General features: G+C 40.5%; 1 protein-coding gene across 2 annotated transcripts in view; it reads left to right on the forward strand.

The window, feature by feature from the left end:
* Positions 1-589: 589 nt before the first annotated feature.
* The window catches only part of gba2 (glucosidase, beta (bile acid) 2), a 54,640-nt gene continuing 27,660 nt past the window's right edge, over positions 590-27,569 (forward strand). For both annotated transcript variants that reach the window (XM_073064285.1, XM_073064286.1), the window contains exons 1-6: positions 590-827; positions 6,474-6,565; positions 9,103-9,218; positions 12,467-12,685; positions 16,349-16,588; positions 19,135-19,237. In XM_073064285.1, coding sequence (XP_072920386.1) covers positions 637-827; positions 6,474-6,565; positions 9,103-9,218; positions 12,467-12,685; positions 16,349-16,588; positions 19,135-19,237 — 961 coding nt within the window. In that variant the 5' untranslated portion in view covers positions 590-636. The remainder of the gene's footprint in view (positions 828-6,473; positions 6,566-9,102; positions 9,219-12,466; positions 12,686-16,348; positions 16,589-19,134; positions 19,238-27,569) is intronic.

Here is a 27,569-nt window from a genome sequence, read left to right on the forward strand (position 1 = left end):
TGTTTATTTATTATAATGTTTTATTTTATTTATTATTTATTTCTCTCTCTGCTTATGTATTGCATTGAACTGCTGCTGCTAAATTAACAAATTTCACGCCACATGCCGATGATAATGAACCTGATTCTGAAAATCAGTGACGAGTACAGTTGAAGTTAAAGGATACTGTAAACAAAATCAGTGAAACAAAAACATAAAGATACAACCACATCTGAGGAGAGGGAGAAAGAGCTAGTTACCTAAAATTGTTTAATTTAGCATTGATTCAAGATGCATACATGTACTTCTGGTGCGTGACAATACACTCGATTCCGACGTAGGTAGTTTATGACCAGAGTCCATAAACTGCTTTGACAAGCTGGAACCTTTCATAAAAGTTGTTACATTTATTGGGGTCTTAATAGGATTGGCGTACTTCCTTATTCTGCACTCCTCCGGGAATAATCGCGCTGTCGGCGGGGGAGGCGCAGAGCGCATGCGCGATATTCCTGCCGCCGCCGCCGCCGCCGCCCGCCCCTCCCCCCGTTACGCGCCGCCTTTCCTGGGTCGCGAAAGTGACAGCGCGCATGCGTACGGGCCGGGGCAGTGGGTGGGTGGACGGAGGCAAACGGGCGGAGCTGTGCGCTCTGTGTGGAGATGGAGGGTGGGGCGCCTCAGGGCTCGGAGCTGATGCTTGATTATGCGGGGGGCTGCTCGGACAGGGCTGGAGTACCGCAATTCGGGTGGAGGATCTGCCTGGCGCACGAGTTTAAAGAGCGGAGGAAGCCGTTCGAAGCTACCGATGTGTCCCTGTCGCATATGATCGGTCACCTGGGCCTGGGGATCCGGTAAGTCATCCGCTCGGCCCCTCCGGAGTTTGGAGTTCCCTTCCACAACCGCCAGTATGTCTCAGGTCCAAGGGCTTAGTAAGAAATAGATGCAAGTGTAGTTACCGCGAGCTGTGCTGGCGAGGGTTGATTTGCGTTTCACCCCCTTTATTAGATCAGACATCAGCAGTTTACATTTCATCGGTTCCCTCTGTGTCAACACCGCACTGTGGCTGTAGCAGCTAATTGGGAGTCCAGTGACTTAGATGGCTTGTCGTTTTGCCATTAAAATTGTCGTTTTGCCGTTGTCTTATAAAAGTCCTGCCGACTATTTTCCTCTAAAGACCAATCTAATGGAAAACACTTTAAATTCCCTCTTGATACTTCCGGGGTTACATTGGCTCATCTGTGTCGGTTTGGATGTTCGCTCTACCTTTCACTGAACGGAGCAGTGAGCTTCATGCGATCAAGGATTGTCATTACACCCTGACGTCGATGACAATAAATCTAAATCTGTATTCGACGTCAAGCAGGTGCGGATAACCGTTCAACCTCGTTCAAGTCTGCGGTTGGGAATTTATCCCCTGTGAAGGAGGAGTTCCCAGAAAGTGTGGGTTGTAAATTAAATTATTGCCCTTTGTTATGCCCAGCCTTTTCAAACTACTAACCTTGTGCTTTCTTGAGTTTAGAAGAATAAATTGATTTTACTGAGACCTACAAAATTCTTTAGGGGCTCTAAAATAAAAGACTTAGCTATTTTGCACAAATGAAGCCATTCTTTTCGTGGAGTATGATGAACCTGTAACATTTACAACCTAAAAGGGCTAGAAAGGTTTGATGACATTTTTATTAATTCAGGGGATGTGGATGTTGCAAGCTGAGCCAGCATTTAATTGCCCATCCCTTGATCTGATGCAGTTGCTTCTTGAAATATTTCAGTCCTTTAGTGTGTGTATTATCTCGATGGGAGCACTATCCAGGATTTTTGCCCAGTGACAGTGGTGGACTGGCGAGATTGTCAAGCCAGAGTAGTATGTGACTTGGATGGCAACTGCTACGTAGTGGTATTCCTTTGCTCTTGTTGCCCGTGTCCTTCAAGCTGGCAGAGGTAGTTGGTTTGGAAGGTGTTGTCTTGGTGAGTTGCTACAATGCATCCTGTAGATGGTGCACACTGGTAGTGGAGTGGATGGATTGCCTATCACTCCCCCATCTCTCTTTCTCCTATGGTCCACTCTCCTCTCCTATCATATTCCTTCATCTCCAGCCCTTCACCTTTCTTACTCACCTATCAACTTTTTATTCCAGCATCTTCCTTCTTAGTCCTGAAGAAGGGTCTTAGCCCAAAATGTCTGTTCATTTCCAAAGATGCTGCCTGACCTGCTGAGTTCCTCCAGCATTTTGTGTGTGTTGCAATGTCCAAGCAATCCATCGGAGTCCTGTAGATAGTGGACAAGCTTAGAGAAGATTGATGCTAGAAAAAACACTGCAGGATTCCTGGCTTCTGACCTGCTCTTATAACCATATTGTGTACTATTCTAATTCAGTTTCTGGTCAAGGGTAATCATCCCCCTCCGCCAAAGCAGATACCGTATAGATAGTGGGGCAATTCAGTGTTGGTAATACCATTGAATGTCAGGGAGTGAAAGCTGGATTTTCCCTAGTTGGATATATTGTCATTGCCAGGCGCTTGTGTAGTGTGAACGTTACTCACCACTTGCCACCTCCGGCCTGTATATTGTCCAGGTCTTCTTGCATTTGGATGAGGACTGCTTCATTATTTGTAGAATTGTGAGTGGTGTATTGATCATTGTGCTGTCATCAATGAACTAAACTTCAACAAACTTCTGTGGATGTGTAGTGGGGAATGTATTGATTGGCTGCATCACAGCCTGGTACGGAAACACCAATGCCTTTGAACGGAAAGTCCTTCAAAATGTAATGGATTCGGTTCAGTACATCACGGGTAAAGCTCTCCCAACCAGTGAGCACATCTACATGAAGTGCGGTCATAGGAAAGCAGCATCTATCATCAGAGACCCTCACCACTCAGGCCATGCTGTCTTCTTGCTGCTGCCATCAGGTGGAAGCTACAGGAGCCTCTGGACTCGCAGCGCCAGGTTCAAGAACTGCTACTCCCCTCAACCATCAGGCTCTCGAATAAAAGGGGATAACTACACTCAACTTCACTTGCCCCATCATTGATATGTTCCTAGTCATGGCCCACTGTGTCCATGCTGACCATCAAAAACACATAGTACAAGTCCTACACTAATCCCCCAAACATTGCTTGAATAATGTAAAATCAACTATGCAAGGTCCAATGATTTGCAAGTTCCTTGAGGTTGTTATAGCCAGTGTGTAACGGGGATAAGCTCCCACTTCCTATTAAATGCTCCCTGTAGTGTGTGTCTCTGACAACCAATTGCAGTTTCTGGCTTTCAGGAGTGGCTTAGCTACTAAGATCAGTGGAACCATTTCTTTTGACAGGAGAAGAGGCTCAGGTGGGTTACTGATGCCTGAAAACCAGTCGCTTCAGGCAAATTGGGCTCATCAACTGTAGTTAGCAGCTCATCTAGGAGAAGGAAAATGCTGATCACGAACCTCCAGCTTTCCGGCTACACCCACTCAATGGGAAGGGCTCAGGAGTAAAAGTCCACAGCTGCAGTCCCTAAGGCAGTTTTCCGTTGAGTTCAATGCCGACTGGCCACTCCTGTGATACTGCTGATGCCAAACTGTATCGGTCTCTGCCGTTCCTTTTGATACAATGATGCATGGAGCCTACTACATGGGCAACAGCCTGCTTTTCATATGGTACCTCCCTGGCTTGTGTATCATGCAACATCCATGGTCAACCCAACCAACAGAGGACCTCACTGATCTGCAGTAAAAGAAAACACGAAGTTGCAAATGTGCCGCAGTAATGCTGCTTGAGTTGTCATTTTTAAATTTAATACATTCTGCCAGTTCATTGTTCTAATGAGCCTGTGGTGAACTTTAATTTGAAGTCCACTTAGCTTTAACAAGATACTGTAATTAAAACCTTTTAATATTATAAAATATAAATTATATTAACCTTTAATATTATAAAAACTTTTTTCAACAGGTTTACGCTATCTTGATTTCTATATCCTTTCTTATAACCATGGAAATTTTGCTCCCATTCACATAAAAAGACATGGATGATATGGGAATTGTAGAAGAATAAGCAGATTGGATCCCTTCTTGTTTAAAAAGAGATGAATGGTGACTAATAGTGCGATCTAAAATGCTGAGACTATCCACAGTCTGTTTTTATATCTGGGAGGAGACCATCCATACAGCAGGCACCAAGATGTTAAATTAGACGATAAGACATACAAGCAGAATTAGGCCATTTGGCCCATCGAGTCTGCTCCACCATTCAATCATGGCTGATCCTTTTCCCCCTCCTTAGTCCCAATCCCCAGCCTTCTCTCAGTAACCTTTGATGCCACGACCAATCAAAACCAACCAAAGTCTCTGCCTTAAATACACTCAATGACCTGGCCTTCACAGATGCTTGTGCTAACAAATTCACTACCCTCTGGCTGAAGAAATTTCTCTGCAGCTCTGTTTTAAATGGGCATCCCTTTATTCTGAGCCTGTCCTGTCTTGTCCTAAACTCCCCCATCATGTGAAACATACTTTCCACATCTACCGTGTCTAGGCCTTTCAACATTCAAAAGGTTTCAATGAAGTCACCCCCTCATCCTTCTAAATTCCAGCAAGTACAATTCCAGAGCCATCAAACGTTCCTCATATGATAACCCTTTCATTCTCAGAATAATCCTTGTGAACCTCCTCTGAATCCTCTCTAATGCCAGCACATCTTTTTTTAGATAAAGACCCCAAAACTAGTAACTAGTAACAAAACTATAACTAGTCTATAATTTCCTTCCTACTGCTTTTCTCTTTTCTGAAACAGTGGAGTTCAATGCATAAAGACGCTTCTTTAGTGGGGATAAGAAAGTGGAACTTACAGTGTCAATGAGTGGATAAGATCAATTGTGTAAATGCATGTGAAAGGAGCATAAAAGCTAATAGCGATAGGGATAGTTTTGGAGTCAGATGGGAGTTACGGGTCAGGTTAGGGTTTAGGGACAGAAATGTGGAGGAGTTAGAAGTCAGACCAGAGTCATCTACCTCTCTCTGCTTTTCACAGGGATCGTTCCCTCCGCGACTGCCTGGTCCATACGTCCCTCCCCACAGATCTCCCACCTGGCACTTATCTCTGCAAGCGTAAGTGCTACACCTGTCCCTACACCTCATCTCTTACCACCATTCAGGGCCCCAAACTGTCCTTCCAGGTGAGGCAACACTTCACTTGTGAGTCTGTTGGGGTAATCTATTGCATCCGGTGCTCCCGGTGCGGCCTCCTCTACATTGGCGAGACCCGACGCAGATTGGGGGACCGCTTCATCGAGCACCTACGCTCCATCCGCCACAACAGACAGGATCTCCCGGTTGCCATTCACTTCAACTCTCCCTCTCATTCCCATTCGAATATGTCCATACATGGCCTCCTCTACTGCCATGATGAGGCCAAACTTCGGTTGGAGGTACAACATCTCATATACCATCTGGGTAGTCTCCAGCCCCTTGGTATGAACATCGAATTCTCCAACTTCCGGTAATTCCCTCCCTCTCCCTTCCCCATCCCACCTCCACTCTGTCTCCTCTTCTAGCTGCCTATCACCTCTCATGACTCTGCCTTCTTCTACTACACAGAGTGCTTTCCCCTTAGATTCCTTCTTCACCTCTCCTGCCTATCCCCTCCCTGCTTCCCCTCCCCCACCCCTTGATCTTTCCTCTGATTGGTTTTCCACCCTCTCCCCACCTTCTTTATAGAGCCCCTGCCCACTCCTTCTTTAGTCCTGACAAAGGGTTTCGACCCGAAACATTGACTGCTTCTTTCAACGGATGCTCCCCGACCTGCTGAGTTCATCCAGTTTTTTTATACGTCTTGATTTGACCACAGCATCTGCAGTGCACTTTGTGTTTAAAGTCCAATGGCTGAAGCCCTGGGTCTGAGGAAGTCAGAAGCCTGATTTCTGCATTAGCCAAGACTCTTATTGCATAGTGATAGCATTCCCATGTACAAACAGCCACCAGCATAACAAACTGAAAAATGCTTGAACAAGAGGTGTGTTTTCTTCCGATAACTGGATGTGCTGCAGAGTTAACAACCAGGTTTTGGGATATTTAGCTATTAAACACCCCGGTTTGATAGGTTCAGTACTTAACCCCTAAGGTTAAGAATACTGTACAGTTCTGTTCCTAGAAGCCACTTCAGTAAATACAACGTTGAAAAGCCGAGGTAATATGCTTTTTGGATTTTCAGTAGAATGTATTGTGACTGGTATGCTATTTGTTATTGTGAAGAACAGCTTCATAAATCAAAGCTAGGTGTCCAAAGGAGTCTGAAGCATTGTAGCAGAGATTTGTAAATTGATATCTAGCATTTTCAAACTGAAGTCCTTGATACCCAAATTATTTTCTTCAGCTTTTCCTTGTCCATATACAGAACTGAGAATTAATCGTATACTCAATGCGGCTCAGGTTGTGACTAAAACTGTGGAGTGATTGAAATAAGTTTTGTGAATAACCAGTGGTTTCAGCTCACTGTGCTGTAATTCTGTTTCTGTTCAGGTATTTGAAATGGTGGTACAGAAAAACACGAATAGAGAAGAAGGCACCCTTTATTGACTCATTTAATTCCATACCTTTGCGACAGATTTATGGTAAGTGCATTGGTGTAAAATTTTTATGTTGCTCTTTCGATAATTTAAAATGTTGTTTCAGGCTATAAAGTTTTTAATATTTGAACACTGTCATTATTTGTATCATTAATAGCAATGAAAGAATGATTAAGTCATGGTTGAGTGAGTGGGCCAAGGTCTGGCAGATGGAATACAATGTTGGTAAATGCGAGATCATCCACTTTAGAAAGAATAATAGAAGAGCAGATTATTATTTAAATGGTGAAAGATTGCAGCATGCTGTTGTGCAGAGGGACTTGGGAGTGCTTGTTCACGAATCGCAAAAAGTTGGCTTGCAGGTACAGCAAGTTATTAAGAAGGCAAATGGAATGTTGGCTTTTATTGCCAGAGGGATTGAATTCAAAAGCAGGGAGGTCATGCTGCAACTTTACAGGGTACTGGTGAGACTGCACCCTGAAGTACTGTTAGCAGTTCTGGTCTCCATTCTTGAGGACGGATATACTGGCTTTGGAGGCAGTGCAGAGAGGAGGTTCACCAGGTTGATTCCAGGGATGAAAGGATTAACCTATGAGGAGATATTGAGTTGCCTGGGACTATATTCTCTGGAGTGCAGAAGAATGAGAGTGGATCTTATAGAAACATACGAAATTTTGAAAGGGATAGATAAGATAGAAGTAGGAAAGTTGTTTCCATTGGTAGGTGAGACTAGAACTAGGGGACATTGCCTCAAGATTCAGGGGAGAAAATTTAGGACAGAGATGAGGAGAAACTGTTTTTCCCAGAGAGTGGTGAATCTGTGGAATTCTCTGCCCAGAGAAGCAGTTGAAGCTTCCTCACTAAGTATATTTAAGAAACAGTTAGATAGAATTTTACATAGTAAGGGAATTAAGGGTTATGGGGAAAAGGCAGGTAGATGGAGCTGAGTTACGGACAGGTCAACCATGATCTTATTGAATGGCGGGACAGGCTGGATGGGCCAGATGGCCTACTCCTGCTCCTATTTATGTTCTTATTAAGTCATTATTGGTAGATGTTCAGGGAATATTAAAGGTTTGATCATCACACATTTAATTTGAGGATCAAGAATTCAAAATGCAAATGAAAACAATAATGAAAACAGTCAACAAGTCAAACAGCTTCCTCAGAAAATGAAAGGATTAATATTGCAGGTTGTTTACTTTTTACAAGCTAGAAAGGTCAATTATTTGTATTTTCTGAGATCAGTGTTAAGATTGTAATGCCACTTGGAGAAGAATGAATGCTCCTTGAGGTTACATTGGAGTTCGATAGAACACTAGAAAGACCACTGACATGGAGGTCAGTCAGATGGAATTTGGAGTAATGGGAAAATAACAAGCTCAAGATCACTCTTATGTATTGACAAAATGTTCCATATACCGTATATACACCCCATCTTGTTTCGGTTTCAGCAAAGTACCTGGGAGGAATGTTATGCACTTGGATGTTAAGACGGGAAGAAGTTAAAAAAGAGAAAGTGCTGTAACTTCTGTGGTTCTGTGAGACGGGTATTCTTTATTACCATCCTCCTTTGGGTCAATTTAACATTGCATTGAACAACCTTTCTGTTACCACATTCAGATCAAAAATGTAGCTATGCAAACCTGTAGAAGTCCAAGCTTTGTCTTCATGGAATATGTGGAATTTCTTTGTTACTTTCCACCTTTTTCTTGGGCATTCTCTCAGGATGGAGGATGACTATCTTCAGTCTTCTGTTTTGGCCTCATCAGTCAGCTCAGAACTCTGTGGGATATCCTGGGGCAGGAGGTGCCTGAAGAGATGGCTAAGTGATTTGCTGTGGTGTGCTTTTTATCTCTTCTTGCAACAGAGCTCAAAATAGCTTCTGTTTCAGGAGTCTAGTGTAAGTCATCTGAACAATGTGACCACCCAAATTAAACAACAATGTGTTTTGAGCCTCGGTGCTGGGAATATTGTCATGATGCTGATGTTAATTTAGTTACCTCTTGTGTATTTGGAAAAATTCATGGTCTCTCACAAGCAAGAGAAAATCTGCAGATGCTGGAAATTCCAGCAACACACAAAATGCTGGAGGAACTCAGCAGGCTAGGCAGTATCTATGGAAAAGAGTACAGTTGACATTCCGGGCCGAAAGGTTGACTGTACTCTTTTCTATAGATGCTGCCTAGCCCGCTGAGTTCCACCAGCATTTTGTTTGGACTCTCTGTTATTTTTATATCACCTTTCTTGCTGCTTCATGCAAGGATTCCATTTCATTCTCTTAGTTTTTTTTCTGGCTCAATTGTGTATGTCCAAATAATGCAATTTTTCAGATCAGTGCTTTATTTTTTTCAAAAGAAAAAAATATCTAAGTTAGCATTTTGATGATAGACATTAAATGGGAATGTGATCATTTGGAACAGAAATGCCACTCTGTTTATACAATAGTTGTGTACATCAGAGTTTCTAGAATTTAAAAATTATAGTATTTTTTCAGTTTCCAAAGTTTTGGCTTCAGAAAATGGTTTAATTAGATATTTGGATTTGTATTGTTAAAATACCAATTTGACTTTTCTTTACAGGGGCTCCATTAGGTGGTTTTGGAGGAGGCAGCATTACAAGAGGGTGGCGAGGAGAGTTTTGCAGATGGCAGCTAAACCCAGGAATGTATACATATGACACTGTGATTGAGAATCAGGTATTTTTGGTTGTCCAAGGTGATATTGAAACTAAAGTTATTATGAAACTTGGTAGTTTTTAAAAATATAAATTGTATTACAGTATTAGCAAGAGTTAGGAACTCGGTACATAATTTAAATTTATTTAAACATTGAGTGCTATATAATAAAACAGTAGCCTTTAAGCATTTAAAAAATGTATCATAATGTATCAACTTGCCAGAAAGTTAATTATTACTATGGCTGTAGTGAAGCTAAGATTTTATTTCTAATCAATTTATTTTTATCTGTCTTACAGTTGATTATGTGGAAATACATTTAGTACTTTTTCAGACTTGGGTTTCCCTCTTCATGAAGCCATACCGAACCTGCTCGATCAGGTTATCTCTTTCAAAATGTTCTGCTATTACATTTTTAATTCAAATTTTTCCAGTAATAGATAAATAGCCAGTGATTGTAGCTATTTTATTTGCCTCTGACCTTTTTTTTAAAAAAAATAATATATTGGGAGTTTTCCAGTGCATTGGGTTCCAGACTCAGCCAGTTCACATTAAGGGCATAACCCTTCCTACTATTGAGGCCATCAAGAAGTGGTGGCTCAAAGGTGGCATCCATTATTAAAAACCCTTACTGTCCATGACATACCCAATTCATGTTACCACTGTTGAGAAGATGGAGCTTGAAGATCCACACTCAGTGTTTTAGGAACAGCTTCTTCCCCTCTGCTAGCAAGTTTCTGAATGATCTATGAACATTATTTCTCTTTTGAGCTATTCATTTATTTTGTAACTTGTGATTTTTGTCTTGCACTGTACCACTGATGCAAAACTGCAAATTTCACATGTAGTATAACAACAATAATAAATCTGATTCTAAGATATTTTAGAAGATTGCTTCTTGTGCATCGGTTATCTTCATAATCACTTTTTACAATGCAAGCCATCATAGTCATAAATCTTGCAGCTTTTAGCTCCATTAGCTTGCTTAATACTAATTTTCTTGTAAGCTTATGGTATTAAATTCCTCCTCTTATTAGTATTAATCCTCTAAGAGGACCACAAATTTGCAGGGTTTGGAGGCTTTTCTGCTTCAATGATCCGGAGGACTATGTAGGCTAGAGTCTTTTTGCTTTGACTCCTGGTAGGGCCATCCATGCCAAACAGGTCAAAGGGTAAAGGCCAGGTTAAGAATGGTCCACTGGTCCTCCATATTCAGGGGTTCAGCTCAGGGCTCATAACCCTGACTGGTCTAAAAAAAATGTTACAGAAACAGAAGAATCCTTTATCAGTATGCAATAGTATCCCTGAATCTCCACCTGGGACTTGCATGACTGACAGCAGTGAAAACTGAGAGGAGGTTACTGACACGATAAAGATTGACCCAAGAAAGAAGAGATAATTGCTGTGATTCAATCATTAAAGATCAGCAAAGCTCCAGGACATGACAATTTGAACACCTAATTGTTCAAAGCTGAACCAAAAGTTGCAGCAGCCATCCTGTAACCACTGTTTACTATAATCTGGTAATGGGGACAAGTATCCAACAACTGGACAAAGACTGAGACCATGACATTGAATGTAGAGTCTCCTCCTCCCATCAAGGCACATGGAAGTGACTTACCCGGCTACTGCAGATTCACCTACCTGGGCAGCATCATTCGGCAGGATGGTGTGACCAACGACGAAATCTCGACCAGACTCAGCAAAGCTAGAAACATCTTCATTGAGCAACATATGGGGGTCAACTAAGTATAGTGTCCACAACAAGGTGAAGCTGTACCTGAGCTGTCCACACTCTTGTATGGGTCAGAATGCTGGTACATGACAGAGAATGACCTTGCCAAGCTGTCATTATTCCACACCATGAGCCTCCAGAAGATCCTCTATATTTTCTGGCCAAGAATGATCTTCAGCCACGCCTGCTACTCCTTCAGTGTCACAAAGAGGACATGGCCACAAGCATGAGGAAAGGTTGGAGATGGATTGCACAGTAATGAGGCCAACTCCATAATCAAGACAGCACTTTATTGGTCCCCTGAAGGGCAGGGGAAATGCAGAAGACCAAAAACAACTTGGCATCATACCGTAGAGGCAGAAATGAGGACCCTGAACCACATCTAGAGCACAGTAGGGAAGATGGCTAAGGACAGGCAGAGATGGAGGACCTTCATTGTTGCCCTAAACACCAGTGGCATAACAGGCAGTAACTAACTTATTGGTATTTATACAGAGTCATAGAAAAAGCTGTTCAACTCTTATGTCATTTTTTTGTTCATTAATATTTATTTAGCCTGTCTCTAAGAGGCCTACCTATGTTGACTTTGATCCCTCATTATGTACTTAATAAAAATTGACAATGACCTTTCTATTTCTCCCAAGTTTTTTCTCATGTTTTGCTTTCTCCTTGATTTAAAAGTGTTAAACTTATTCCAAGCCTTGGGCCTACCACTAACTTTAAAACCTTGAATATTCCTTCCTTCAGCTTAATGTGCTCCTTGTCTTCCTCAGTTAAACAATATGGGATCATCCCTTTCCCCTCCCTATGCTTCTTGCAGTCTTTTTAGAACTTTTCCTCCATATTTAGATGTATTTTTGTAATGAATCTTGAATTATCTTTAATAAATGCATGCATGTATTCTTACCTGGTAATATATTTGCCTAGTCTACATTATCAATGAGTGGGAATTGAGTTAATCTATCATTCTTAAATTTAAGAAACCCACCAAAGATCAAGTCTGCTGGCAGAATTCTTTAATGGTACAGCACAGTAACAGACCCTTTCACCCCAAATAGCTTGTGTCGCCCAATTACACCTATGTGACCAATTAACCTACTAATCGGTACAGCTTTGAGATGTGGGAGTAAACTGGTGCACCTAGAGAAAGCTCACGGGGTCACAGGGACAACGTACAAATTCTTCATAGACAAACTGCAGGGATTGAACCTGGGTCGCTGGAGTTGTAATGCTACCATGCTGCCCCAATTTGAGATATTCTCTCACCCTCTTAAGTTGTGTGTGAAGAAAGAAAGGACAGAACATTTTAATCTTTTTGATTTGGGGTGGAATCTATAGTCTGGAGTTTAATTAAATGAATGTTTATTGGTAAGTATTGGCTATAGAATGACAACCACCTCATTAGAAAGAAAAGTTTGAACCATGAATGGGCATCCTAAATGTGTTCTTTTGAACAAGATATAAATCTTAGTGTTAGTAACTTTATACAGTGTACCTTCATACTGACTCTGAACTGAATTTTCACTGTTTCCAGTTTACAGTTTGCTTAAGAAAAAATGGGAATACTGTTTATCAGCAAGTTCTTTCTGTTGAGAGGCCACACAAGCTTCAGAGTTGGAATTGGGGATACTGTGGAGAGTATGCTTATTACCATGCCCTTTATCCACGTGCCTGGACAATCTACAATCTTCCTGGTCAAAATGTCACTCTAATATGTCGGCAGATATCTCCAATTATTCCTCACAATTATAAGGTTAGTATTATAATATTGTTAGAATATTAACATATTCTATGTTGTGAAATTTGAAAAATCAATAAACTTTGGTTAATTAGAAAGGAAAAAAAAATATAGATGTTCATTGCCATTTGATGAATGTACAGTTGAAAAATTTGGATCAAAATCAATTTCTAACTGGCCTTCTGACTGCTTTCCAAACACATGGGTGTTATTTTAAATTGGGAAAGAATTTACAGGTCTAAAATAAGTTAATTTTGAGCTCATTTTGTCTTCTTTAACCTCTTGTTTTTGACCTTTTCCATGGTGCCTTAGATATGGTTAATGGTTTAACTTTGTAGTACTGATGCAGTACAGAATAACTTTGGCACTTATTATTTCAAATTTCCTGCATTATTTTTGCTTTGAACATTTTGGATTAGCTAATTAATAATTAAGGAACTTATGGAAGGGGTTAGTCATGTGATCCCACTGATAACTGTCATTATAGTATTGTAGCAGCTGAACAGTCCCAGTGTATTGCTTTAAAGGTAAAGATATCTACTTATCAAAAAAATGATTACAAATTACCATTTCAATATATAAAACGTTATCAAATGAGGCCTTTGAGCTTCTCCCTTGAGGAATGCAATATAATAGCCACAGACTGTGCTTAAAAATCATTTAAACTTGTGTGTCGTGGCAAATTTGTCCTTACAGTTCAGGAAATCCTGTGTTTCTAACCTGAAGATAAGGACAACGGCCTGAATTATCTGATCATTGCCGTAATCTTTCTGGAGGATACTTACTGTGAAAATTGACTATTACATTTCATAATTTAGCATGACTGTAGTGTGGGATTGTAACATTCTGAGGTAAATGAGGTTTAGATAACTGATATACAATTTTTATATAACTGGAAGTTGGAATAGTAATTTATATATAACAGTTGGGGTGGGTGGAGTAAGGATGAGAGTGAGAAATGACTGGTTTAGCTCAGATATAGATGAGCTGAAGCTTGTATAGAATTGAACTGGTCCAATCTGGAAGTGGAGTTGTGAAACCTTAGTTACAGTTTTGATGAAGCTGGACTAGTGAAGGTGATGACACTGATTATTGCTGCTCATTTGAAAGTTGGTTTCATATTTAGAGAATTTGGTTGAGGGAGATCTTCTCAGAGACATGAGAGGCATAGAGCAGTTGCAGATGTTTTGGCTGTTGTAGCAAGGACAGATCCACGTGAGGCTGTTTCTTCACAAAGAAAGATGTCAAAAAAAATTAAATTTGAAAGATAATTTCAGTTGGCTTTACTAATGTATCTCCAATGTTGGCAATGTCAGGCAAAGTTATAATCAAGCAACATACACAAAATGCTGGTGGAACGCAGCAGGCCAGGCAGCATCGAGAGGAAGAAGTACAGTCGATGTGTCGGGTCAAGACCCTTCGTCAGGACTAACGGGAAAAAAAGAGATTTGAGAGGGAGAGGGGGAGACCTGAAATGATGGGAGAAGACAGGAGGGGGAGGGATGAAGCTAAGAGCTGGGAAGTTGATTGGCAAAAGGATACAAGGCTGGAGAAGGAGGAGTATCATAGGACGGAAGGCCTTAGAAGAAAGAAGGGGGAAGGGAAGCACCAGAGGGAGATGGAGAATAGGCAAGGAGTGATTGTGAGAGGGAAAGAGAGAAGAAAAATAAATAATAAATAAAAAATTAATTAAAGATAAGGGATGGGGTAAGAAGGGGAGGAGGGGCATTAACGGTAGTTATTGAAATCAGTGTTTATGCCATCAGGTTGGAGGCTACCTAGACAGAATATAAGGTGTTGTTCCTCCAACCTGAGTGCAGCCTCATCTCGACAGTAGGGGGTGAGGGAAAGATGTGTTTGGTAGTGAGATCCCGCTGGAGGTGGCGGAAGTTACGGAGAATTATATGTTGGACCCGGAGGCTGGTGGGCTGGTAGGTGAGGACAAGAGGAACTCTATCCCTAGTGGGGTGAGAGTAGATGTACATGAAATGGGAGAGATGCGTTTGAGGGCAGAGTTGATGGTGGAGGAAGGGAAGCCCCTTTCTTTAGAAAAGGAAGACATCTCCTTCATCCTGGAATGAAAAGTCTCATTCTGAGAGGAGATGCAGCAGGGATGGAGGAATTGAGAGAAGGGGGTGGCATTTTTACAAGCAACGGTGGGAAGAGGAATAGTCCAGGTAGCTGTGAGAGTCCGTGGGCTTATAGTAGACATCAGTAGATAAGCTGCCTCCAGAGACAGAGAGATCAAAGAAGGGGAGGGAGGTGTTAGAAATGGACCAGGTAATTTGAGGGCAGGGTGGAAGTTGGAGGCAAAGTTGATGAAGTCAACGAGCTCAGCCTGCATGTGGGAAGCAGCACCAATTCAGTCGTCGATGTAGTGAAGGAAAAGTGGGGGATGGATACCAGTATAGGCTTGGAACATGGACTGTTCCACATAGCCAGCAAAAAGGCAGGCACAGCTGGGACCCATACGGGTGTCCATGGCTACACCTTTAGTTTGAAGGAAGTGGGAGGAGCCAAAGGAGAAATTATTAAGAGTAAGGACTAATTCCGCTAGACAGAGGAGAGTGGTTGTAGAGGTGAACTGTTTGGGTCTGGAATCCAAAATGAACGGAGAGCTTTGAGACCTTCTTGGTGGGGGATGGAGGTACATAGGGACTGGACTTCCATGGTGAAAATAAGACGATGGGGGCCAGGGAACTTGAAATCATTGAAAAAATCCAGAGCATGAGAAGTGTCATGAATATGGTTGGGAAGCGATTGAACAAGGGGGGATAAAACAGTGTTGATGTATACAGAAATTACTTCGGTGGGGCAGGAGCAAATGGGTCTAACCGGGCAAGCAGGTTTGTGGATCTTGGGTAGGAGATAGAAACAGAAGCGCGGGGTGTGGCAACTATGAGGCTGAGAAGATTGGTGATGGTGTGGGAGACAAAGTTGTAATCAGTTTGCATTCAGGCTTTGAATCTGTATTCTTATCTCTTTCCATAAGTGTAGTGGGAATTCTTGTAATAGAAAGGGTGTGATTGGAAAGTAATATGGCAGGGAAATATTAAAATGTTCTGTCAAAGTCTGATCAGTCAGCTTTTCTTGTAGTTAAAAACTTGTTCCAATATTGTGGATTTCTTCCTTTTAGTCTAGCTTCTTCAGTGCTCTCATCTTGAAGAAGCACACCAAAATCAGTGGTGGTTCCCAGACAACTCCAGTAATTTTACAAGAAAAATTTCTGAATGGACCCAGTGTTTTGTAGGCTAATGAAGGCCACATGACTATGAGGAAAATATGAATTATTCTCAATCTGACCTCAGCCTGGGGAAGAAAGCACTTTATTCTGACTGAAAGAAAATTATTCATAAACTGCACTACTGAGTACCTCTTTGAAACCTATCTTCCCTGCTACCTTTGCAATGTCATTTTTTTTCTCTTAATTTTTTAAACCTTCTGTGGAGCATTGGTTGCCAATGTCTGAAATGGTGTATATAACTATTTTCTAATATTCACCTTGCCATGACCTTACAACATCTTTCAGCCTGTGCTACAGTATTATTTGAATATGCTGCATAATGCAGAATTTGTAAATCTGAGTTACTGTTTTTGTTCTATGACAGTAATCCAGACATACAAAATTTTGAATAGTAAACTGTACTAGACTGAACTTCAATATTCTTTGTCTCACAGGACACTAGTCTGCCAGTTGGGGTCTTTGTATGGGAAATTGAAAACCAAAATGAACATGACCTGGAAGTCTCACTTATGTTTACTCTGAGGAATGGTACTGGGACCAAGGATGATCAGAGAGGAGGACACTGGAATGAACCATTCCATTTGGATAAAGAAGACGAATGCATTTCAGGAGTGTTGTTGCATCACTGCACCCCTGTAAATAGCTATACAATGGCAATTTCAGCGAAACAAGCAGTAAGTTAATTATTGTTACTCCACAATATTCAGTGTAATGTTAGAGCCATAGGGCACCCATCTTGGTTGTATGTTAAATGAATCTGCTGCGAAGCCTTCGATAATTTCTTGGCATCCTGTTTATGGAGTCAACAAAATAAGGATTGTTGACTTAAAATAGACAATAATGATAGTCAGTCTCGAGAGACCATGGATCTGCGCCTGGAGTTTCCAGGGCGCAGGCCTGGGCAGGGTTGTATGGGAGACTGGCAGTTGCCCAAGCTGCAGGCCTTCCCATCTCCATGCCACCGATGTTGTCCAAGGGAAGGGCACTAGGACCCATGCAGCTTTGCACCAGAGCAATGCCAGATCTCATGCAGAGCAATGTGTTGTTAAGTGCCTTGCTCAAGGACACAAACACACTGCCTCAGTTGAGGCTCGAACCAGTGACCTTCAGGTTACTAGTCTGATGCCTTGCCCACTAGGCCATGCGCCAACAATGCAACTTACAGGAGAAAATTTAATAAATAGTGAAACAGAAGAGCAGCTCTGGATAGAGTAGGAAACGGTAGCATTAGTTTATGATTGGTCTAGTAAAGTGACAACATGATGGGTTAAATGATCATTTGCTGTGCTTGTTTCATTTTGATCTGCTGAGCACCAGTAGTATAATGTACATCCATATTTTCTTGCATGAAAGATAATAGATTAATTTCAAAATGTAATATTTTGAATCTTCAAGAGCTTTCCTGCTAGAAGCAATATATTAAAAGTAGATTTTGTTTCTCTACTACAAAATTTGATGACATACAGCCCTGATTCACAAATTACTGTTTTTTGGGTACATTAGTCTATGTTTCTTTTATACCAGAGATTTAACTATTATTCTAATGTAGTCTTGTCCATGGATACCAAGGTTTTGAGTTCATTTGTTAAAAGCAATTACATTTTTACGGTGGCTGATGAATGTGAGAATATCTTTATTCTTAAAGGATACTGCCATTTAGTTGGCTTTTCCGATTAAATACCCATATTTGGATCAACTTCAGGCAGTGTTTGAAGAATGTCTCCAGCTGGACCATACAAACATACAAATAAGGAGCAGGAGTAGGACATTTGGCACATTAAAAATAGGATGACTCATCTGATTTTAGCTTCATATTTGAAAGGATAGGAATATTTATGATGGCCAGTTTCTAAGATATAGATTATAATATTTTTGGTTGGGAGGGGGAAAGCTTGGGCCTGTCTACAATCAGGTTTGAGTGTTAAAGGATACACCTTTGAAGAAGAGTAGTGAGTAATCCCCAATGTCCTGGCTGATATTTCCCTTAATCAGCTTCACTAAATCAAAATAGTGTAAACAAAATTGTCTTGTTATTTTCATATCACTGGAAAGATGCTGTGTGAATATTGTTTCCTTTATCAGTGCTTACATTTTATAATTTTATGTAATTGATAAAATGTAACTTTACATGTTCTGGGATCAAGAAATGTGCTACCTAATGCAGATCTGGCATTTTGTAAGTTTGTTTCTGCAGCCACCTTTCTTGAGATAGACATACAAAAATCTGAAGTGGTGATGATATACAGTCGGCCCTCCTTATCCGCGGGGGATTAGTTCCGGGACCCCTCGCGGATACCAACATTCGCGGATGCTCAAGTCCCTTATTCAACCTGTCTTAATCTGTTGGACCTTAGGACCCAGTGGAACCCCAGACCTTATTTAACCTGTCTCAGAGTGGTGGACATTAGGACCCGGCGCCAGAGCTCTGAATGTGCAGTGTTTCTGTTCACGAAAATAATCACGATCACGAGTGAACATAAAGTGGAAATAATAAAGTGAACGGAAAGAGGTGAAACGCCATCGGTCCTTGGAAAAGCGTTAGGCTAGGTCAGTCAACAATCGGAACAATTTCAAAGGATAAAGTGAGAAAGGCTCTGCCCCAATGAAAGCTACAATTATTACTAAGCAACGCAGTGGTTTAATTATTAGGTTTTGGGGTTTTGAGTTTTTGATCCTCCACATCAACCCAACACGGTGGAGAATGCACTAGGGAGCGTCTGTCCTGAGTCCCGAGCCTGGTGCTGAAACATACGTTCTTAAGTGTTTTATATGCATAGAAAGGTAAAATATATACTATATACTAAGACAAACATTTGACTAACTGACGCTAAATAATACCAGATGTACCTGTTCCAACTTACTTAGTAAGAGAACCAATTTTTTTTGATTCCGATGCATGATAACCCACGCACATCCTCCCGTATACTTTAAATCATCTCTAGATTACTTATAATACCTAATACAATGTAAATGCTATGTAAAATGGTTGTTATACTGCATTGTTTAGGGAATAGTGACAAGAAAAAAAGTCTGTACGTGCTGGAACAACAAGTGCTGGAAGAGCACTTCTGGATTTTCGCGATTTGCGGTTGGTTGAATTCGCGCATGCGGAATCCGCGGATAAGGAGGGCTGACTGTATCTTTTATTAGATACTTGAATGTTATCTCTATATAGGACTGCATTATAAATGTAGTTGGAATCATTTCTTTCTTTTAACAGCAAAATGTAAAGATTAGTCATCAGACTGATTTTAACCCAAATGGCATGGGACAAGAAATCTGGAAAGATTTGCTTCATGATGGGAAATTGGATTCCCTACCAGGTATGTGCATGCTTAAGGGCTTTATAATTTCCTTGACTTGTCTTGCATTTCCTTTTAAATCTCCCATTTAAACAGCATTAGAATTATTGTGCATTTGAAGAGGAATCAAAATAAGCACACTAGAACTCAACATGTTCATCATTGCCATTTGAATTACAGCCATTTATGCAGGAAATACCTTTTTTTAAAGTACAACTAGCAATGTTTCCTTATCACATTGAAAGTTGTACTGGTTTTGAGCAATTTCTGGATGTAAATTTGGTGTGCAGAAGATTTCTTATAGGTTTCTTTTTTTGTAATGAAAAGCCAGAAATGATGCCATCAGAACATTAAATGTAAGAAAACTTGAGCCTAAAACCTGCATTTCGGCCACTTCTGATGTACCAAGTAGGTGCTGCATTTTATCCCAACCAAATCAGGGGTCACCAAGCAAATAATTAAATTCTTCCACTTTACAAAAGGTGGAATGTAACATGCGTTTGTAGACAGCAGCCACTTGCTGTGTATTCAGCTGGCATCTTCTTATATGCATTCTACCTGAAAGCCGACTGTTGAAAAGTACATCATTGGTGCTAAAGTCATATCCCCATGACAACCATCCAGTGCGGTTTAAAGATTTGGGAAATGATGGTGAACTGGAAATTGAGAATGAGGAATGGTGGTTAAACAATGCACTCAATCATACCATTACTGTAGTGACCATCAGCAAAGATGCTGCAGTCAGTTCTGGTGTTTACAAATAAACAGCGGAAGAAAATGATTAAAATCTTGCAGTGTTATTATGATTTTTTTAAATTGCCCCCATCATTTTCAGGTAAATGTTTCTGTGGATGTTAATATAGAAGTTCAAGTAATACTTAGTATTTTATAAAATTGAGTGGAAAAGCAAATTGTACAATAAAAGCTAAGATACTGAGAGTCTTCAGAAAGATTGAAATAGGTTAAGTGAGTGGTCCGGGATCTGGCAGATGGAGTACAATGTTGGTAAATGCGAGGTCATCCACTTTGGAACGGAAAATGAAAGAACAGGTTATTATTTAAATGGTAAAAAAATTGCAGCATGCTGCTGTACAAAGAGACTTGGGAGTGCTTGTGCATGAATCGCAAAAGGTTGGTTTACAGGTGCAGCAGGTTATCAAGAAGGCAAATGGAATGTTGGCCTTCATTGCTAGAGGATTGAACTTAAGAGCAGGGAGGTTATGCTGTAACTGTACAGGGTATTGGTGAGGCTGCACCTGGAGTACTGTGTGCATTTCTGGTCCCCTTACTTGAGGAAGGATGTACTGGCTTTGGAGGCGGTGCAGAGGAGGTTCACCAGGTTGATTTCAGAGATGAGGGGCTTAGACTATGAGGAGAGATTGAGTCACCTGGAACTGTACTTGCTGGAATTCAGAAGAATGAGAGGAGATCTTATAGAAACATATAAAATTGTTAAAAGGATAGATAAGATAGAGGTAGGAAAGTTGTTTCCACTGTTAGGTGAGACTAGAACTAGGGGACAAAGCCTCAAGATTTGGAGGAGTAGATTTAGGACAGAGATGAGGAGGAATTGCTTTTCCCAGAGAGTGGTGAATCTGGAATTCTCTGCCCAATGAAGCAGTTGAAGTTACCTCAGTAAATATATTTAAGACAAGGTTGGATAGATTTTTGTATAGAAGGGTATTTAGGAGTTATGGGGAAAAGGCAGGTAGGTGGAGATGAGTCCATGGCCAGATCAGCCATAATGAATGGCGGAGCAGGCTTGACAGGCCAGATGACCTCCTCCTGCTCCTCTTTCTTATTTTCTATGTTAAATGGTTAAAAGCATTATGATAACTAACATACCCCCTCTTCATGAAAAAACAGCCGAAACACAACTAGTGAATGGGCTAGCAAAAGAAAAGAAAAGAAATAATTATTTTTGCAATTCTAAGGCCAGGTCCTTGTCCTATTCCTACCATTACATTTGTTAGAGAATATAAGTCTATAGGTCTTGGAGTATTTTTGCTAAATGTTAGGAGCACTTTTCTGTGTGATTTTTGGATCTCAAGATCAGAAAACTATTCAATGGGAGCCAACTCCCAATATTAACTATTAAAACTATGTGAACTGGCATGAAGTGTATGATCAAGATTGAGGTTTCCTATATTTTATAGTTTAATCTCTTGTCTTGGTTCTATCTGTTTATTTTTCGAGCAAAGAAGCACCAATTTCAAATTTAAAAGAATTAGTTCAAAAGAATTGACATTTTTTGTGAAAATATTGAAATTTTCTATCTTTCAAAAGACTCTTTTATTTCCAAAATGGCTCTCACTGTTCAATAATGTCCTCTGTTGTCATTAGCAAGAAAACATTTTCTTCTGAAATTCTAAATTAAAAATTACTTTAAGATTCTATATTCCAGGGAATTCGAGCTTATTTTATCTAATTATTTCTTAGTGACTCTTAACAACATGTTAGTATTCTTGTAGATCTGTAGCTCTGTCATCTCCTTCACTAGCAGTGCCCAAAACTCTGCATAATTCCTCCAACTTGGTCTAGCCACTGCTATTATAACTTGAGGAAAACTTTTTCTCCATCTATAAAAACTCACATTCCGTAGTTACATGTCAGTAATTGGTGAACGTGCAATGCTAAATGACTGGACTTCCACTAGTTCTAGCATTATATAATTGGTGATACATTTGTGTTCTAAGATGGATGACCTTGTTTATCCGATTTGAAACCCACCTGCTGTAGTTTTGCCCGCATGTTTCATCTATCAGGTTTTTGTGTTGTGTTGATAATTATTGCTTTACCATTGGTGTGTAATTGGCAATTATATTTGTGTCTCTGGATTGGGTTATCTAACTTTTAATAAATAATCACAGCTCCAGTGCTGATAACTGTTTTGCTTGTGTAACACCAGAAGCGCAGGTGGTGGTGGTAATCACACATCTTTGCTGTCGTTGTCCTTGGTGATATGGGTGTTAGTGTTAGGAGTAATCAAGCTAAGGACTGCAGTGTGTTTTATAGATGGTACACTCTGTAACTGTGGTGCATCAGTAGTGAAGGATAAGAATGTTCAGAAAAATGGATGAAGCAATCTGCATTTTCTTGGATAGTATTAAGCTTAAATTGATGCATTGCTTATCCAGGCATCTGGAGAATATTATATCATTCTCCTGACATGTTCCTTATATTTAGTGAAAAGGGTATGGTTAGGGGTCAGGAACTAAGTGACTTGCTATGGGGCATCCTAACTCCTATTGGACTCATATCATCTATGATTCTGATCAAAGGTGACCTTTACTTGGATGTTGTCAGTGATTAGGCTCCCTCAAGATATGAAAGCTTACTTCCTGGTACTTGGTGTAAAAGCCACTTGCTTTCTACTTACAGCTTTCTTGGCTGTGGCATCTAATGCCCGGACCAGTACATACTGTTGGTGACTCTTAATCCTATGAGTTTAAAGCTCTCAACCCTCAGACTCAGCACCATTGATCTAGGAGCACTGTCCCCCTTAAAGACATGGCCAGCTCTCTTGTTCTACTGACTGAGGAAATAGTTATCATGACCCCATGTTATGGTACTCCATATCTTCTTGCTGTTAGTTCAATAGTTCCATTTAATATCAGAGAATGTATATAATATACAAACTGAAATTTTCGTTCTTCACAGATATCCACAAAAACAGAAAAGTGCCCAAAGAACGAGTGACAGTAAAAACATGCACACCCCAAAGCCCCTCTAACCCCCCATGCACCCACCCTCTCCTCCCCACTTATTTCAGCAAAAAGCATCAGCATCCTTCACCCACCAAACATGCAATAATAGTAAAGCCCCCAAGGAAAACTAGTCGTTCACCCGAACATACCACAGGCTTTCTTTCCACCTTGAAATGAAAAAGAAAGACATTAAATGTAGAAATGAGCTGTTTCCACCGATGAGCTCAAAGAAGTCTCTGTCTGGTGCCATCTTGGCTCTGACTTATCTGATACTTGACTGATGCCCCATTATCTGCAAATTTGTAGATGGAGTTAGAGCAGAATCTGGCCACCCAATCATGAGTGTACATTGAGCAGAATAGGGGGTTAAGGACAGAAACTTGTGGAGGAGCAGTGTTTACAATAATTGTGGCAGGGGTGTTGCTGTCTGTTCTTACAGATTGTGGTCTGTTGGTCAGGAAATGGAGGATCTCATTGCAGAGGGAGATATTAACACTCAGGGTTATGAGTTTGGTAATGAATTTGTTTGGAACATTAGAATTAAAAGCAGAGCTGTAGTCAATGAGTAGTCTGACAAGGGTGTCTTTACTATTCAGATGCTTCAGATGAGAATAGCGCCAGGGAGATGGTGTCCACCATTGGCCTGTCTTGGTGGTAGGTGAATTGTAGTGGTTTGAGTACCAATGAGTACCATTAATGAATTTCTTTGGTTAGTCAATATAAATTGATAAGTGGGTATTAATTAGTAATTAGACTAAATTATGACCAGTAATTATGAGTTTTTAACACAGTAAAATGCACAAAGGAAATTTTATCAAAAACTTAACACCAGGCCAACTCTAGTATAAGGTCTGTAATCAAAAACTTGGTCAAAAAGGAGTGTTTTAAACATGTTTTTGGGAAGTATGAGACTTTAAAGCAATAGGGATAAAAATGTTATAACTGGGACATTTCTAATATTGGTCATCTAGAGATAATAGGTCTTTGCAGGATTTTGCCATGGTGTTTTTTTTTCCAGGCCCGACCATCTTAAGCTGCTTCACTTATGACTTCCATAACTTCAGAAGTCAAGATGTTCAGTGATGATTGCAGAATGTTCAATTGCTTTTTCCCTCAATCAATATGTTTTGTGACTGCAGCCTAGTTGTAATTCAAGGTTGGACTGATAGGTGAGAATGTCTGAACCATATTAGGAAGTCTGTCCATGATACTCAGCAGCATGACCTTCATCAGTATCTTGGGAACCACTGACTGTAAACTCAACTTGGCTAAGCTACATGCATATACTGTAGCTGTGAGAGCACTTTAGAAGCTGGGCATCAGGATGCAAGTGACTCCCCTACTGAATTGCAGTGACTTTCCACTGTATCTAAATGGGATACTCTCCACTCTCCAAATGAAAAGCAGCTTCAACACTGACAGAATCATATCCTATAGCATTTATAACAAATATATTCACATATCACATTCTGCAATGTCATGTAGGATGTAAGAGTCTCAGTAGCAACAGCAGAGAAATCTTTAAAATAAATGGATAATTAGGATTCCTTTATGGATTGCTTTTTCAGAATGTTTTACACTTCCTACAAAATAAAAAATGGAGGCAGTCTTGAGGATGTTAGATTGTTGTTGTGTTTTTAAGGAACTCTATTTCAGGTAGAGAATTGTGGAACAGATTTGCTGAACGTGGCTTGAAACCATGAGCAGATTCTGCAGGTATTCCAATAAACTCAGCTACTGACATCTACGTAAAGCCCACTGGGGAAAATATTCAGTGCTCACATTATAACTTCACTGTATTTGTGTGGGAGCCCCAAACTTTCTGGCATTAGAGAGGGTCCAGAACCCCTCAACACTGTACAAAAGGTGTATTTGTTGGTTTAATAGATAATACCTGGAATGAGAACCAGGAATAAGGATACATTTGCTTTGAATGATTATTGTATCCCAGTTCAATGTAACCAGGGAATTAGATGATCTCACACAGAAATTGAAGGGATTTGGTTTAAATTACTTTTGACAAATTAAGCATTGCCACTGAGTATTTGATAATATTACTACCATAAGAGTGAACAGAGGTAGACGTTCACTTGATATCACTGCATTTGATCTCTTATTGGGGTGACAACTTTACCATTTGTGAGCAACATCGATTTGATATCCAGGGTAAATGCTGATTTTTCTCTCCTTGAAATTTCAGCTGATCTTTTACGATTTTATCATACATTCGTTATGATTTTTCTGTCAATGAAATGTAGGAGGCTGAATATTGCAGCTAGTGGTGATTCTCCCTTTTGCCAGTTGCATGCTTAGATCTCTGGAACGGATCAGTTAATGGGTAGTTGAGAGGAATCAGCAGTGCCCAATATCTCTGAACTTCTTTCCTCAGCAGGTAAGCCTGTTCTGTTAAACATGTGCTTGCTAATCTGGTTCTCCAGTTTTATAGTTAAATTCATAATTACTAATCTCTGTTATTACTATTTGGTTGTTTGGTTTTGGGACCAGAGAAAATTACAGAAACAGTTGTACCCCATTGTTTCTTTTCAGAGTAATCCAAATCTAATCCAGTTTCTGAGCCCTTTGCTTCAGAATGTTCATCTGATTTGTTGATGGGAGCAACAATGTCTGGCTTAATGGCAATAACTGGTCAAAGCATTCTGTGTTAGCAACTCTTTGTTAAAGGCACCTTCTCCAGCATTCATGTTTGCTATTTTAGTCTGTTTCATTCTATTTCAAGCCTGGTGTGCTGCTCAGTGGATAAATATCTTGATACTCAAGATTTTATTTTACTACTTCCTCTTGCTTATCTTGACCAAATTTTACTGTTTAAAAGTTTATGCATGTATTGAAACTTCTCAAAACTTTTTATTGCTTTTTTGAAGTTCCTTGTCAAACTTAATCTTTGTGGTATGTAACAGATCTGCAAATAATTCCTCTACCTGTCTTCTTCCCACCCCCACCCCCACCCCCCCTTACATCCAGCTTGTCATAACTCAGATTGTGGTCATTTAAACTTGTAGTTGTTGCAGCTTGCTGTTGAACTGGGTTTCACTAAACCAATATGCCAAACTAAGACTTGTGCTATTAGTTTTGGGTACAGCTTAAGGGAGGGAGTAGGGAGCAGATTGGAAGTACCCTCCACTTCAATCTAGCATCTATTTGATCTGAATTGTGTAGCATATCTGTATTAGCTCTGCTTCAAGTTACCCACAGACAGTTAGACTGATAGAAAACCAAATCCAAAGACAGACACTACAGAAGTCAATCACAATCAATGTCACTAAGTAAAGCACATTCTTTCTACTTCAGTGAATTGTGCTTTTTATGAGGAAAAGACTTACTGTGTCAGGAGAAATAAGAAAGGTTGATGATTTTGTCTAAACATTCAACTCAATTTTTATCATTCTGCATCGCCAAATAGCTTTACTGTAACCAGAATTTTTCAAAATCTTTATAGTTGTATTAAAATATAACTGCTAAATCATGTATCTGAAGTCCAAATGTGAATTATTTTAGAAAGGAATACATAATTAACAATACCATTTCAACACCAGTTTTCTCAACCAAAACGCCTAATATTAGATAAGTTGTTACTGTGGTGACCCACTTCCTAGCGCACTCGAACCGGCTCACAAATAGCCAGCGCGCCGGCACAAAGGCCAGTCCCAAAAGGGCGCCAGGTCTGCTTCACCAACAAAGGGAAAAGCCCGCGGGGGACTGTGAGTACGTGCCCCCTACAGCATCCGCGCCCGGGGAGGGCGGGATCAGGGAGGCTTTAAAGCGAGGCTGTGAAGTTCGAATAAAATCTTCTTTAACTACAGTTTACCGACTCCGTGTCGTTATTTTAGTGCTGCGTGTAGCACACCGCTACAATTGGTGACCCCGACGGTCCAAACGATATTTGGACCGGAGATGAACGACGCCGCATCTGTTCATGCGGTTTCATTGAAACTGCCAAGCTTCTGGACGCTGTGACCTCACCTATGGTTCCAGCAAGCAGAAGCCCAATTCCACGTTCGGCAGATAACCTCAGAGGACACACGTTACTATTACGTGGTGAGCTCCCTCGACCAGGAGACAGCCGCCTAGGTTGAGGAGTTCATACAGTCGCCCCTGGAGGACGGCAAATACACGGACTTCAAAGCCCTACTCATAAGGACTTTCGGACTCTTACCATCTTTAAAATGAAATTATGGTCTTTAATGTCTACAGTTGTAGTGTGTTGATCAGTCATGTGCTTCAGTGTTTTTATGCATACCTATTGATTTGAAGTAACAGTACACTGAACTATAAAACTTTTTTTAACGGAGTGATAATAATGAAGCTGCTGAAATGCTTTAATCAGTTAATGCAAGTTTGGTAGGGTTCTCCTAGTATCCAGAGTTAGAACAAAGCTATTTTTCAGAATCATAAGCTGGATCATATTGTGTTTCCATTTGACCAACTGGGTTCTGCTTGCCTATTCACAAGTGTAAATCTGAAGCAACAAATTGTTGAAGGAACTGTTGCTCAAGCAGCATCTGCTGGGAGGAAGGAATTGCTGACATTTCAGGTGTAAACACCCTGACTCTTCGACAGTTCCTTCCCATCCCCTTCAGGTGGTTTGTGCCCCAGATGGTCAAATCTGCCCATGATCTCAAACAGTT

Source organism: Hemitrygon akajei, chromosome 13 (genome assembly GCF_048418815.1).
Source record: "Hemitrygon akajei chromosome 13, sHemAka1.3, whole genome shotgun sequence".
Lineage (NCBI taxonomy): Eukaryota > Metazoa > Chordata > Chondrichthyes > Myliobatiformes > Dasyatidae > Hemitrygon > Hemitrygon akajei.